This window comes from Salvelinus fontinalis, chromosome 8, assembly GCF_029448725.1.
Source record: "Salvelinus fontinalis isolate EN_2023a chromosome 8, ASM2944872v1, whole genome shotgun sequence".
In the NCBI taxonomy this organism is placed as follows: Eukaryota; Metazoa; Chordata; class Actinopteri; order Salmoniformes; family Salmonidae; genus Salvelinus; species Salvelinus fontinalis.
Window position 1 is genome coordinate 44,859,003 of NC_074672.1, and position 14,577 is coordinate 44,873,579.

General features: G+C 42.8%; 1 protein-coding gene across 2 annotated transcripts in view; it reads right to left on the minus strand.

Moving 5' to 3' along the window:
* Window positions 1-8,284, minus strand: part of LOC129861315 (S-adenosylhomocysteine hydrolase-like protein 1) — a 44,407-nt gene extending 36,123 nt beyond the window's left edge. The window contains exon 1 of one of the 2 annotated variants that reach the window (XM_055932628.1): window positions 7,740-8,283. In XM_055932628.1, coding sequence (XP_055788603.1) covers window positions 7,740-7,931 — 192 coding nt within the window. In that variant the 5' untranslated portion in view covers window positions 7,932-8,283. Of the gene's footprint in view, window positions 1-7,739 lie in introns of both variants that reach the window. The other variant, XM_055932629.1, reaches the window with a different exon arrangement.
* Window positions 8,285-14,577: the final 6,293 nt, after the last annotated feature.

A 14,577-nucleotide genomic window follows, 5' to 3' on the forward strand; every position in this document is an offset into this window, starting at 1 on the left:
TGTCCTTGCACCACACGGTCAGGTCTCTGACCTCCTCCCTATAGGCTGTCTCATCGTTGTCGATGATCAGGTCTACCACTGTTGTGTCATCGGCAAACTTAATGATGGTGTTGGAGTTGTGCCTGGCCGTGCAGTCATGAGTGAATAGGGAGTACAGGAGGGGACTGAGCACGTACCCCTGAGCGGCCCCGGTGTTGAGGATGAGCATGGCGGCTGTGTTGTTACCTACCCTTACCACCTGGGGGCGGCCCGTCAGGAAGTCCAGGATCCAGTTGCAGAGGGAGGTGTTCAGTCCCAGGGTCCTTAGCTTAGTGTTGAGCTTTGAGGGCACTATGGTGTTGAACGCTGAGATGTAGTCAATGAATAGCATTCTCACATAGGTGTTCCTTTTGTCCAGGTGTGAAAGGGCAGCGTGGAGTGCAATAGAGATTGCATCATCTGTGGATCTGTTGGGGCGGTATGCAAATTGGAGTTGGTCTAGGGTTTCTGGGAAAATGGTGTTGAAGTGAGCCATGACGGCTGCGGAGAGCGTGGGCTTGTAAGTAAGCATTTTACGGTTGTAAAGGTTGTATTCGGCACGTGACAAATAAAATTTGATTTGATCTGACTGATAGTCAAACACTGTGAGCACAGCGCTGCAGCGTGACTCAGTACTGCCGGTTAATGGCAGAAGTAGAGACGTAACTTACTGTTCCAGATTAAACAACGTTATCTATAGAGTTACTGTTTGATTTTAGTGTTGAATTTAGATCCACGAGGCACCAGAACGGTTTCTGTCATAAGATCAACAGAGATAAAAGCCTAGATAGTAAGTAAGCATTCGAGTTCGTTCTATGGCTATTTGCTAATAGCTTATCTTCTATATCAAACATACAGTGCATGTTAAGTGAATATCTGAGCTTGACCTTGACGTAAACAAAGTATGCCATAAAATGCTATCACAAAATAAAATGGCTTTGAATGTTTGACTAATGTAGAACATTGTTTTTCCTAAGAGGTAGTCTTTCATGACTGCCTACTACCTAAGTGATATGACTGCCTACTACCTAAGTGATATGACTGCCTACTACCTAAGTGATATGACTGCCTATTACCTAAGCGATATGACTGCCTACTACCTAAGCGATATGACTGCCTACTACCTAAGTGATACGACTGCCTATTACCTAAGTGATATGACTGTCTACTACCTAAGTGATACGACTGCCTACTACCTAAGTGATACGACTGCCTACTACCTAAGTGGTACGACTGCTACCTAAGTGATACGACTGCCTACTACCTAAGTGGTACGACTACTACCTAAGTGATATGACTGCCTATTACCTAAGTGATATGACTGCCTACTACCTAAGTGATATGACTGTATACTACCTAAGTGATACGACTGCCTATTACCTAAGTGATACGACTGCCTATTACCTAAGTGATACGACTGCCTATTACCTAAGTGATACGACTGCCTATTACCTAAGTGATACGACTGCCTATTACCTAAGTGATACGACTGCCTATTACCAAAGTGATACGACTGCCTATTACCTAAGTGATACGACTGCCTATTACCTAAGTGATACGACTGCCTATTACCTAAGTGATACGACTGCCTATTACCTAAGTGATACGACTGCCTATTACCAAAGTGATACGACTGCCTACTACCTAAGTGATACGACTGCCTATCACCTAAGTGGTACGACTGCATATTACCTAAGTGATACGACTGCCTATTACCTAAGTGATACGACTGCCTATTACCAAAGTGGTACGACTGCCTACTACCTAAGTGATACGACTGCTACCTAAGTGATACGACTGCCTATCACCTAAGTGATAACATCAAAGGTAAACGCTTTAATAAATGTATTGTAATGACTCCATTCTCAGCCACAATCCTCCCAGGAGGTGTATTGTTGTAGTACTAGTGGGTAGATTGAAGAGGAGGAAGTAGGCAGAGGAGTGCTATCTCCAGCCCCCCCCCCCCCCCCCCCCCCCCCCCCCGCCCCCACCACACACACACACACACACGCAGTCTCCACCCACACACACGCACAAATGGACACACGCACACACGAGGCAGGCACAGCCAGTCAAACGTTTGGACACATCTACTCATTTAAGGGTATTTCTTTATTTTTTCTATTTTCTACATTGTAGAATAATAGTGAAAACATCAAAACTATGAAATAACACATATGGAATCATGTAGTAACCAAAAAAGTGTTAAACAAATCAAAATAGATTTGAGATTCTTCAAAGTAGCCACCCTTTGCCTTGATGAGAGCCTTGATGACACACTCTCAGGCCTATAACTACGCTCCCAACTTCCATAACTGTCCAGCGTGCAGCCATTTGGTATTGAGAGAGACGCCGGTTGAGACTTGGGGTAAATCAATCACTCTTCTATTTGAAATGTGTTTGTTTGGTTTTAGAAAACCATAATAAAGCTACTTATTTTCCCCAAATACTGCTTCCCACTCATTCAAAAGAAAAGCATATTTTTGGTAAATACTTTTTAGATTGATCTATGTTCCGTGTTTACATAATCTATGTTTAGTGTTTACATAATCTATGTTTAGTGTTTACATAATCTTCTTCGCTATTTTAACCCTGTAAATTCATCTTCTTACACAAGACTTTAACACCTGTAACCCTGTAAATTAATCGTCTTACTCAAGACTTGAACACCTGTAACCCTGTAAATTAATCGTCTTACTCAAGACTTTAACACCTGTAACCCTGTAAATTAATCTTCTTACTCAAGATTTTAACACCATTACATGTGGCACAGTTTGACCACAGTCAGGAGCTCTGGCTCACAGCCTCTCACATGAATTCATAACACACAGATTTATTTTCATACGAGTCTGACCACATTCCTCCCATATCCACTGTTTAAACACCAGGACCCGTAATCACAACGTTTCTCAGAGTAGGAGTGCTGATCTAGGATCAGATCTGTTCATATAATCGTATTCATTATTATCTAAAAGGGAAAACGTATCTGATATCAGCACTCTCGAGATGCTTTGTGAATACGGCTGAGGCTCTGGTCTGCTCAATCCACATATTGTCAAGCCTACCAGGGGGTATGCGACAATATAAATGTATTTTAGTTAGTTTAACCTTTATTTAACTAGGCAAGTCAGTTAAGAACAAATTCTTATTTACAATGACGTCGAACCCCGGCCAAACCCTAAGCTGGACGACGATGGGCCAATTGTGCGCCGCCCTATGGGACTCCCGATCACGGCCGGTTGTCAATCAAACCAGGATCTGTAGTGACGCCTCTAGCACTGAGATGCAGTGCCTGCCTTACACCGTACCCAAACCGGCAGCGTGCGTGCGCCATCATGCGCAAATTGATTTTGTCCCCCCACACCAAACACGACCACGACACACAGGTTAAAATATCAAAAACTCTGAACCAATTATATTAATTTGGGGACAGGTCGAAAAGCATTAAACAGTTATGGCAATTTAGCTAGCTAGCTTGCAGTTGCTAGCTAATTTGTCCTGGTACATAAACATTGGGTTGTTATTTTACCTGAAATGCACAAGGTCCTCTAATCCGACAATTAATCCACACATAAAACGGTAAACCGAATCGTTTCTCGTCATCTCTCCTCCTTCCAGACCTTTTCTTCTTTGGACTTTATATGGCGATTGGCATCTAACTTTCATAGTTACCACGACGACCGACCGAACTCAGTTCATCTTTCAATCACCCATGTGGATATAACCAATGAGGAGATGGCACATGGGTATCTGCTTCTATAAACCAATGAGAAGAGAATGGGAGAGGCAGGACTTGCACCGCGTTCAGCGTCACAAATAGAACTGACTTCTATTTTAGCGCTTGGCAACGCAGACGCTCGTTGGCGCACGCAAGCAGTGTGGGTGCAATAATTGAAAAACACGTATGTTAAAATTAATTTTTTTGCAATGCTCGCGTTAGCATGTTAGACCGCTGCGCCACTCAGGAGGGGTGTTGGGTTGTATAAGCCCTATGCCTACCAAATTACACCCAAACTATTGGTCAAATGTAGTGCACTATAAAGGGAACCGGAATAAAGCCATTATCCCTGGATGTCATATTGTAGCATAACTTGTATACATTCTGAGGATACTAAGCATACATCAGCGCCACTAGATTAGTTAGCACTCGGTCCACATATTGTCCTGCCAGAGGGTAGACTCGGAAGACTTAGCTATGTTTTGAGATGAATTCATCTCCAAACCCAGAACTCTAAATATAGCGTGCGCTGGCCAGATTACCGTTCATACTAACAGTCTTTCATGCATCCAAAATGGCATCTTATTCCCTTTAAAGTCCACTACTTTTAACCATGGCCCATATGGGCTATTTGGGGAATAGGGTGCCATTTAGGACACACACAAACAAGAGTAGAACAAATCAAATTTGATTTGGTTTGAACCAAGAGTTGAATAAGCCCTGGATGCTACAACAGAGACCAAAGGCTTGTCCCGTCCACACTCTGGGGTTAGCATACAAATCAAAGTGGTAGTGCACCAGTCAATCAGTTCGCAATGGACATCCCTTCATGATGTTGGTTGGATCATAGCAAGTTTCCATCTGTAGCAGCCTACTTTTATCCTCTGACTATACTGGGTCTGTCTTTACTGAAACATACTGTGGGGATTAGCCTAAGTATTTATTTAGTCTCTGTTGGGGTTGAGATCAGGGCTCTGTGCAGGCCAGTCAAGTTCTTCCACACCGATCTTGACAAACCATTTCTGTATGGACCTCGGTTTGTGCACGGGGGAATTGTCATGCTGAAACAGGAAAGGGCTTTCCCCAAACTGTTGCCACAAAGTTGGAAGCACAGGATCGTCTAGAATGTCATTGTATGCTGTAGTGTTAAGATTTCCCTTCACTGGACCTAAGGGGCCCAAATCATTAAAAACAGCCCCAGACCATTATTCCTTCTCCACCAGACTTTACAGTTGGCACTATGCATTGGGGCAGGTAGCGTTCTCCTGGCATCCTCCAAACACAGATTTGTCCATCAGACTGCAAGATGGTGAAGCGTGATTCATCGCTCCAGAGAACATATTTCCACTGCTCCAGAGTCCAATGGCGGCGAGCTTTACACCACTCCAACCGACGCTTGGCATTGCACATAGTGATCTTAGGCTTGTGTGCGGCTACTCGGCCATGGAAACCTATTTCACAAAGTTCCCAACGAACAGTTATTGCGCTGACGTTGCTTCCAGAGGAAATGTGTGGATAAAGTAATCCTTCTGACCCCCCCCCCCCCCCCCCCCTTAAAAGATTTAGATGCACTATTGTAAAGTGGCTGTTCCACTGGATGTCATAAGGTGAATGCACCAATTTGTCAGTCGCTCTGGATAAGAGCATCTGCTAAATGACTTAAATGTAATGTAAATGGAAGTTTGGAACTCGGTAGTGAGTGTTGCAACTGAGGACAGATGATTTTTACGCTCTACGCGCTTTAGCACTCTACAGTCCCGTTCTGTGAGCTTGTGGCCTACCACTTCGGGGCTGAGCCGTTGTTGCTCCTAGACATTTCCACTTCACAATAACAGCACTTACAGTTGACCGGGAGCAGCTCTAGCAGGGCAGAAATTTGACGAACTGACTTGTTGGAAAGGTGGCATCCTATGACGGTGCAACTTTGAAAGTCATTGAGCTCTTCAGTCCGTTCTAATGCCAATGTTTGTCTATGGAGATTGTATGGGTATGTGCTCGATTTTATCCACCTGTCAGCAACGGGTGTGGCTGAAATAGCTGAATACACTCATTTGAAAGGGCTGTCCACATAGTTTTGTATATATAGTGTATTCAAGGAAGATGTTCTTTATAATAAACATATGGTTAACTGCTAATAATAAAAGGTACACCAACATAAAGAAACCAGCGAGATGATGACGTTGTTTCGCATCAGCCAGAATGTGTAGACTCCAGCAGGAGGGATGACTACTACTACTACTGTAGTATGAGTTTGTTCTTACCTTTAACCAATGCCAAGGTGTCAAGTAGGTTACAGCTCTGAAGTTCACAAGCAATGTTTTTCCATTCCAAAATGTTGGCTAGACACTTCAACTCTCTATGGCAAGCGTGAATGTCTGACTGAGCGTTTATGAGTCTGCGTTGAGCCACAGCTCGCTTAAATAAAAATCACATTGAAGAATCTTGTGTCCCTTACAAAAAAAAAGACTAATGTTTTGAAACTGCAGTAAAAGTGCAGTAACTGCCGTCGACTGTGTTATTTTGGACGCAGAATGGCAGAATAGCGGCAGTGTAGTGCACTTCAACTGCTGTTATACTGCACTGTATCTGCAGAACCACTGCAGAATTACTTCAGTAAAACAAAAAGTTATTTTGAACGCAGTGTTTACATCATACTGCAGATATACTGCACTTTAAACTGCAATCTTTTTTCGTACGGGTTGTGACCACCATCTGTGCCACATCGTTTGGTGTGCGCACCGCTACGTTGGAGACACACTATAATCTACAGGAAACATGATCGTTTAATGTGAAGGCTCAGTGATGTTAGGATTTTGAGAGTCGCGATGTCCCCCCGGCTTAAACGATGTGGCACAGACAGGGGTCACACATTACACGATTAATCACTTGGTTTTGAGGATTCTCTCGACACAACGGTGTCTAACGAAAACAATAATGTGATTAGATTTAACGTCGCTATACAAGGGAGCTGGCCTAAAGCAGCCTCGTAAACGTCTTCCGTCAGACATTCCCACTTCCCACACAGAGATAAAATATCTAGCCAACATATTGAATAACATTGCTTGTGAACTACAGAGCTGTAACGACTTGACAATTTGGCTTTGGTTAAAGGTAAGTACAAATGCATACTAATAGTAGTCATCCATCCTGCTGGAGTCGACACATTCTGGGGGACGTGAAACAACTTCATCTCACTGGCTTCTTTGACGAGCTCTCATTGGCTATTGCTGATCGCCGTTCTCAAAATGTGTCATTAGACATCTCACATTACACGAGCGTTGCAGATTCTGTGCGGATAAAAAAATCAAAAATGTTTTGAAAATATCGGGACGTCTAGGACTGCTCAAAAGACGAGATCGGTAGTCCTCTGGTTGCGTCTCTTGAACCGCTCGCATTAAACGAGCGTCGGTGACGGTCGCGCACGGGGATTTAGTTTCAGATCTCAAAAACTTGTCTGGGAGAGCTAAATCGGGGCCAAAATCGTGTAGTGTACACCCGGCTTAAGCATGATGGGCTGTTAATTGCTTACAACACCTGTGTGGAAACATCTGCCTTCAATATACTTTGTATCCCTCATTTACTCAAGTGTTTCCATTATTTTGCCAGTTATACTTGTAGAATCGATTCCAACGAGCATTGTGAAGGTGTTCTGGCTCGTGATGGTCCAAAGCCCCATTAAGACACGTTTCCTTTATTTTGACAGGTACCTGTATATTATAAGAGTAAAGAACCTGCTCTAAATTCAGAATTTCTCAGTAAATAAATCAAACATTTATCATTGGGTAACATAAGGTGAAACACATATTTGGTATGATTGAAATGTTATATTTTAGAAGGTCAGACATGCAATAGGATGTTTCTTCTCATGAGTATGCCATAGCAGGCAGATCCTGCACCCATCTCTCCATCCCGTATATACGCAGTTTCCACAACAGTATCCTAGGCCTAGGGTAAGGAATGATGATGATGCTGATGGTGATGATGACTGTGCTTGGCTTCTTACCTTCTTGATGGGTTTGAGAGATGGCACAGCAGTAAATGCTGCAGACTGCAATTCACCCACGTTCATGTTCATGTCGCTGTTCTTGCTAACGGTCATCGCAGAATATTTTTCCGCAACGTTCTCGGTCTCTTTGACATATTTAGTAGCCTGTTTCACCGCCTCCAATTTGCCGTCCACGACCGCGTCTGTCATCTTCGCATTCAAGTGATTCCGACCTCTTGGAATATAATTGGGATGATGTCAGACTTAGTAGCAACTGTGTAGGCTAGTCTCTCTCTCTGTTGTCACGCACCTCTCTCGTCTCCTTGTCCTGTGAGCTTTTCTGTTTCGTGTTTGGAATTTCCCAACCGAAACGGCCTGCTGTCACCGCAAAATGTAAAGACTGACCTTGTAGCACTAGCCTGACTATATAGACAGACTGTGGGCTGTGTTGAATGAGAACTCTATTTTTCTTGCCGTCGTGACTTCGGTCTTCGGCCGGTTAACCAGTCGGTTGCCAGTCACAAGCTCAGCATCCGAAGTGGGCGGTTTGTTGGATAAGTCACCTGAACGAGGGGCCGGGGTTTGTGAGGCTTTCATCCAATGGCCAGCCGAGAAGGTGACAAGGGACTGTTTTTGTGCCCAATGAGAACTGGATTTGACCCATCTCACTTCTGGTACAGTTTGATAGCGTCATGACCACTGCGAGCCCACCATAGGACATGTTGTTTAAATTTGGATAACTGTCATTTTAAACTGTATTGATGGTCAAAATCAAGAGCTGCACCATATCACTACAATTTAATTTGTTTAAAAAATAGTTCACTGTCTAATAATTTGTAAAAAACACCCCAAAAAATGACTCCATCATCCCTGAAAGACTATACCAGAAGAACATAACATAGTCATTGATTGAGGAGATTAATAGCAGGGATTTTCTTGACGGAGAAATCATAGACCGAAGGTCATGTAATCAGAGAGTGTTATCATTGACCTATATTATGAACTAATTATGAACAACTTATATTCTTAGAACAATTTATAAGAATTTAAGAAGAGTTTTACGGACCCATTTACAGCATGATACAATCCCTGATTGAGACAGATGCAGAAACCACTGTTACAGATACTTTCACACGTAAAATCTTCAGAGGATGACCTTCACAATAATGGGTATATAAGTGTCTCTCAGTGAATGTGTGTGTGTAGTTGTGTGTTTCTCCGGCTACACTCTCTGCCTCTGGGGTTTCTGTCTCTCTGTGAAGGTAAATGAGAGCCACTGGGGGGTTTCTGTCTCACTGTGAATATAATGAGAGACCCTGGGGTTTTCTGTCTCAATGTGAAGGTAATGAAGGTAATGAGAGACCTTCACAGTGAGACAGAAACCCCAGAGGACCAGAGTGCAGCTGGACAAACACACAACTACAAACACATTCACTGAGATACACCTTCCATACACTTCCTTTTGGCATGGATCCATGGTGTGGTCACAGAGTCTGTCCAGAGGAAGAAAAGCACGTCCTTTTGGTGGGGTATTTCTTTGAATGATAGTGGTGGTATTGCATACTACACACATTCACCACCAGGCTCTCTCATTACCTTCACAGTGAGACAGAAACCCCCATGGCTCTCTCATTTTCTTCACAGTGAGACAGAAACCACCAGGGTCTCGTGTGGCTCAGTTGGTAGAGCATGGCGCTTGCAACGGCAGGGTTGTGGGTTCGATTCCCACGGGGGGCCAGTACAAAAAAGTATGAATGTATGTACTTGTAAGTCGCTCTGGATAAGAGCGTCTGATAAATGACTTAAATGTTAAATGTCTCTAATTACTTTCACAGTGAGACAGAAACCACCAGGGTCACTCATTACCTTCACAGTGAGACAGAAGCTGTCATCAAGGCAAATGGTGGCTACTTGGAAGAATCTAAAATGTAATATATATTTTGATTTGTTTAACACTTTTTTTGGTTACTACATGATTCTATATGTGTTATTTCATAGTTTTAAAGGCTTAACAATTATTTTACAATGTAGAAAATAGTAAAAATAAAGAAAACCCCTTGAATGAGTAGGTGTGTCCAAACGTTTGACTGGTACTGTATATATATATATATATAGGCGTTGATCCAGGGTGTTGTCACAGAGTCTGTCCAGAGGGAAAGAAACACACCCTTTTGGAGTGGATCCTAGGGTATTTATTTGAATGATAGTGGTGGTACTGCATACTACACACATTCACCACTAGGCTCTCATTACCTTCACAGTGAGACAGAACCCCCCAGGCTCTCTCATTACCTTCACAGTGAGACAGAAACCCCCAGGCTCTCTCATTACCTTCACAATGAGACAGAAACCCCCAGGCTCTCTCATTACCTTCACAGTGAGACAGAAACCCCCAGGTGCTCTCATTACCTTCACAGTGAGACAGAAACCCCCAGTGGCTCTCTCATTACCTTCACAGTGAGACAGAAACCCCCAGGCTCTCTCATTACCTTCGCAGTGAGACAGAAACCCCCAGTGGCTCTCTCATTACCTTCACAGTGAGACAGAAACCCCCAGGCTCTCTCATTACCTTCACAGTGAGACAGAAACCCCCAGAATCTAGAACCTGAACTCACTCTAAAACCTGTAGAACGTGGAATGAGGGAGAGCTCAGTTTGTTGTTTTGGAAAGTTTGTTATTTTGGAAAGTTTTGAAAGTCTATTGAACAAGTTTGGTTACTAGCTAGCTACCTACCTTTTGAGTTTGGATCCAGCGACGCGGTAGGCATCAGTTGCTGGGACCGCTACTATCTGTCCAGGGATCCTGCCGACCAAGGCCGGGTTTGAGGAGTTGTTTGCTAGCTAGCTGCCTATCAAGATAACCCTGCTATCTTGAGGTCTTGAACGTGTGAGTTTAGCCAGTACGGCTGGGACCTCGGATTATCTGGGGTTTGTGGCTGTCTAGACCCCAGCTGTTTGTTGTTGTTTTTAATCTTCCCTCTGACCTGCCCTGTCTGTAACCGCAAGGAGTAACAGCGTAACCTAATGTTGTTGGGATTACAAAGACCAAAGCCGGTGGGAGTACCGTTAAGGACAGTGGTGTCTCTCTGTCACACGTGAAGGATCTTTTAAATGAACAAAAAGAGTTCTACAAGAAAAATAGCTTTAAGTGTTTTATCCAAATGCTGGTGGAGTCAACTAATAAAAGAATGGACGACCTAACCAGAGAGGTCCAGGACCTGAAGAACAGTTTGCAGTTCTCCCAAGGTCAGCTCAATGAGTATAAACAGGAGAACGGCAAGATGACAGCAATCTGTAAGTCATTGAGAGAGAGGACATCAGTTCTGTGTGTGAGTCCATGATAACAATGATGGAGAAATCTGATTATTTCGAGGGAGAATCTAAGTGGAATAACATGGTTGTGGACGGAATTGCAGAATAGCCCCATGAGACTGAGGACAAAGTGAGGCAAATGATCTCGGAGAAACTGAAGATGTACCACAGGAAGATTGAGGTGGAAGCGCGCCCACAGGATTGGAAAACCCACCACCGGCCCAGGTGACAGGCCCAGGTGACAGGCCCAGGTGACAGGCTCAGGTGACAGGCCCAGGTGACAGGCCTAGGTGACAGGCTCAGGTGACAAGCTCAGGTGACAGGCCCAGGTGACAGGCCCAGGTGACAGGCCCAGGTGACAGGCCCAGGCCCGATAGTGGTCAAGTTCCTGAGATTCAAGGAAAAGGTAGCTGTTCTGGAAAGAGCCAAGATCTTGAGCAGAATGCATATCTTCCTCAACGAGTACTATCCTGAAGCTGCGCACCAGAAGAGGAAAGAACTGATCTCAGCCATGAAAGCTGCCAGAGTGCGTGGGGACATTGCTTACATCCACTATGACAGGCTCATTGTCCACCCTCCCTCCCCAACGCCTGGAAGGGACGAGAGCCAAGCCTATGGGTTCGTAGCTTCAACCCCGCAGTACACACACACACACACACACACACACACACACACACACACACACACACACACACACACACACACACACACACACACACAGATTAATTGACTTCTGAATGTATATTGTTTTCTCTTGCTTTGTTTGCTCTTTTCTGTATTATGTCTATCTCTAATAAGCTACCCAGGAAAGGGCTGAAAATAGCCCATATTAATATACGGAGCCTTAGAAATAAGGTTCATGAAATCAATAACTTGATAACATCAGATAACATTCATATATTAGCCATTTCTGAGACTCACTTACTTAATTTGATGATACAGCAGTCGCAATATAATGACAAAACATCTATAGAAGAAACAGGGAAGAGAGAAGATCTTATGTCAAGTGTTATTGAAGTGTTGTGGTAGCAGGTTCACTTGGCACATCTAAAGCTTTTTCTTTTAGGGTTGTTGCTACAGGCAACCAAGTGCTAAAAGTCAGTATCTAAATAATGTGTGAAATGCTTGATAGCGTATGTGATGTAAACAGAGAGGTCTACTTTCTCGGGGACCTGAATATTGACTGGTTTTCATCAAGCTGTCCACTCAAGAGGAAGCTTCTCACTGTAACCAGTGCCTGTATTCTGGTTCAGGTTATTAATCAACCTACCAGGGGGTTTACAAACACTACAGGAACAAGATCATCCACATGTATCGATCACATTTTTACTAATACTGTAGAACTTTGTTCTAAAGCTATATCCGTACCCATTGGATGCAGTGATCACAATATAGTGGCTATAAGGAAAGCCAAAGTTCCAAAAGCTGGGTCTAAAATAATGTAGAAGAAATCATACAAAGGATTTTGCTCTTATGTGGATGATGTAAAACATATTTGTTGTTCTGATGTGATTAATAAGGAGCATCCAGACTTTACACTTGAATTTTTGAAATTGCTTCTTCCAATTATTGATAAACATGCACTTGTTAAGAACCTGACTGTTAGAACTTAAGGCTCCATGGATTGATGAGGAATTGAAAAACTGTATGGTTGAAAGAGATGGGGCAAAAGGAAGTTGGCTAATAAGTCTGGCTGCACATCTGACTGGCTACTGAGGATGGTAGCTGACTCTATAGCCACTCCTATGTTTAATCTGAGCCTAGAGGAAAGTCTTTGTCCTCAGGCCTGGAGGGAAGCCAAAGTCACTCCGCTACCCAAGAGTGATAAAGCAGCCTTGACTGGTTCTAACAACACAAATGAAAAATGATTGTTTGAAAGAAGTTTATAATAAGAAGATTGTGGGAGCTGTACTGTTAGATTTCAATGCAGCCTTTGATATTATTGACCATAACCTTTTGTTGAGAAAACTTTTGTGTTATGGCTTTTCAACCTCTGCCATATCGTGGATTCAGAGCCATCTATCGAATCGAGCTCAGAGCGTTTTCTTCAATGGAAGCTTCTCTTTTGTCAAACATGTAAAGTGTGGTATACCGCAGGGCAGCTCTCTAGGTACTCTACTCTTTTCTATTTTTACCAATGACATGCCACTGGCATTAAACAACACATGTGTCCATGTATGCTAATGATTCAACCATATACGCATCAGCAACCACAGCTAATGAAGTCACTGAAACCATTAACAAAGAGTTGCAGTCTGTTCTGGAATAGGTGGCCAGTAAAAAAAACTAAGAGCATTGTATTTGGTACAAATCATTCACTAAGTGCTAGACCTTAGCTGAATCTGGTAATGAATGGCACGGCTCTTGAACAAGTTGAGGAGACTAAATTACTTGGTGTCACCTTGGATTGTAAACTGTCATGGTCAAAACATATAGATTGGATGATTGTAAAGATGGGGAGAGGTCTGTCTGTAATAAGGAGACGCTCTGCTTTTTTGACACCACACTCCACAAAGCAAGCCCTGCAGGCTCTAGTTTTATGCCATCTTGATTATTGTCCAGTCATATGGTCAAGTGCTGCAAAGAAAGACCTAATTAAGCTGCAGCTGGCCCAGAACAGAGTGGCATGTTTTGCTCTTCATTGTAATCAGAGGGCTGATATTAATACTATACATGTCAGTCTGTCTTGGCTAAGAGTTGAGGAAAGACTGACTGCATCACTTGTTGTTTTTATAAGAAACATTAATGTTTTGGAAATTCAAAATGGTTTGCATATTCTACTTACCCCCACCAGACATGCCACCAGGGGTCTTTTCACAGTCCCCAGATCCAGAACTAATTCAAGGAAACATACAGTATTATACAGAGCCATGAGTGCATGGAACTCCCATCTTATATAGAGCAAGTGAACAGCAAACCTGTTTTCAAAAAAACAAATAATGTGACCTACTTGTTGCGTGTATGTACTGACATATGTGTGAAACTGATAGATGCCACGCACACACTACATTTTAATGTTTTAAAAATATTTTGTCTGTAATATCTTTTTCGTTATACGTCAGACCCCAGTATGACAAGCTGTTGCCATTGGCGACGGCTAATGGGGATCCTAATAAAAAAAACATACGTATATAGACCCTAGAAATACAATCAATGAAACACACAGAACTAGAAAAAAGACAAAGTGACCCTAATACAATTTAATTAACAGATTGTTACACAAGAGTTCAGTCAAACAATGGTTGTAAACCACAAAAAAAAAAAATGTATGGTCCTTCAGAATCAGAAGAATATAAAATGTACTTTTCAAATAAAGATCCCCGTAGAGTTAAACAGACAAAGTACATGGGTAGTCAGACATCAATGCAACATACATGTGCTGACTATCTCACAACAAACATCTAGTTTTTATCATGAAGTAGGTTGTATAAAATACATTCCCTGTACAAACAACTGGGGACTGGATATTGAAAACCCTTCTGAAAAGTAGTGTTGGGGTCAATTTCCAATTCAATTCAGGAAGTAAACTGAAATTTCAATTCTCC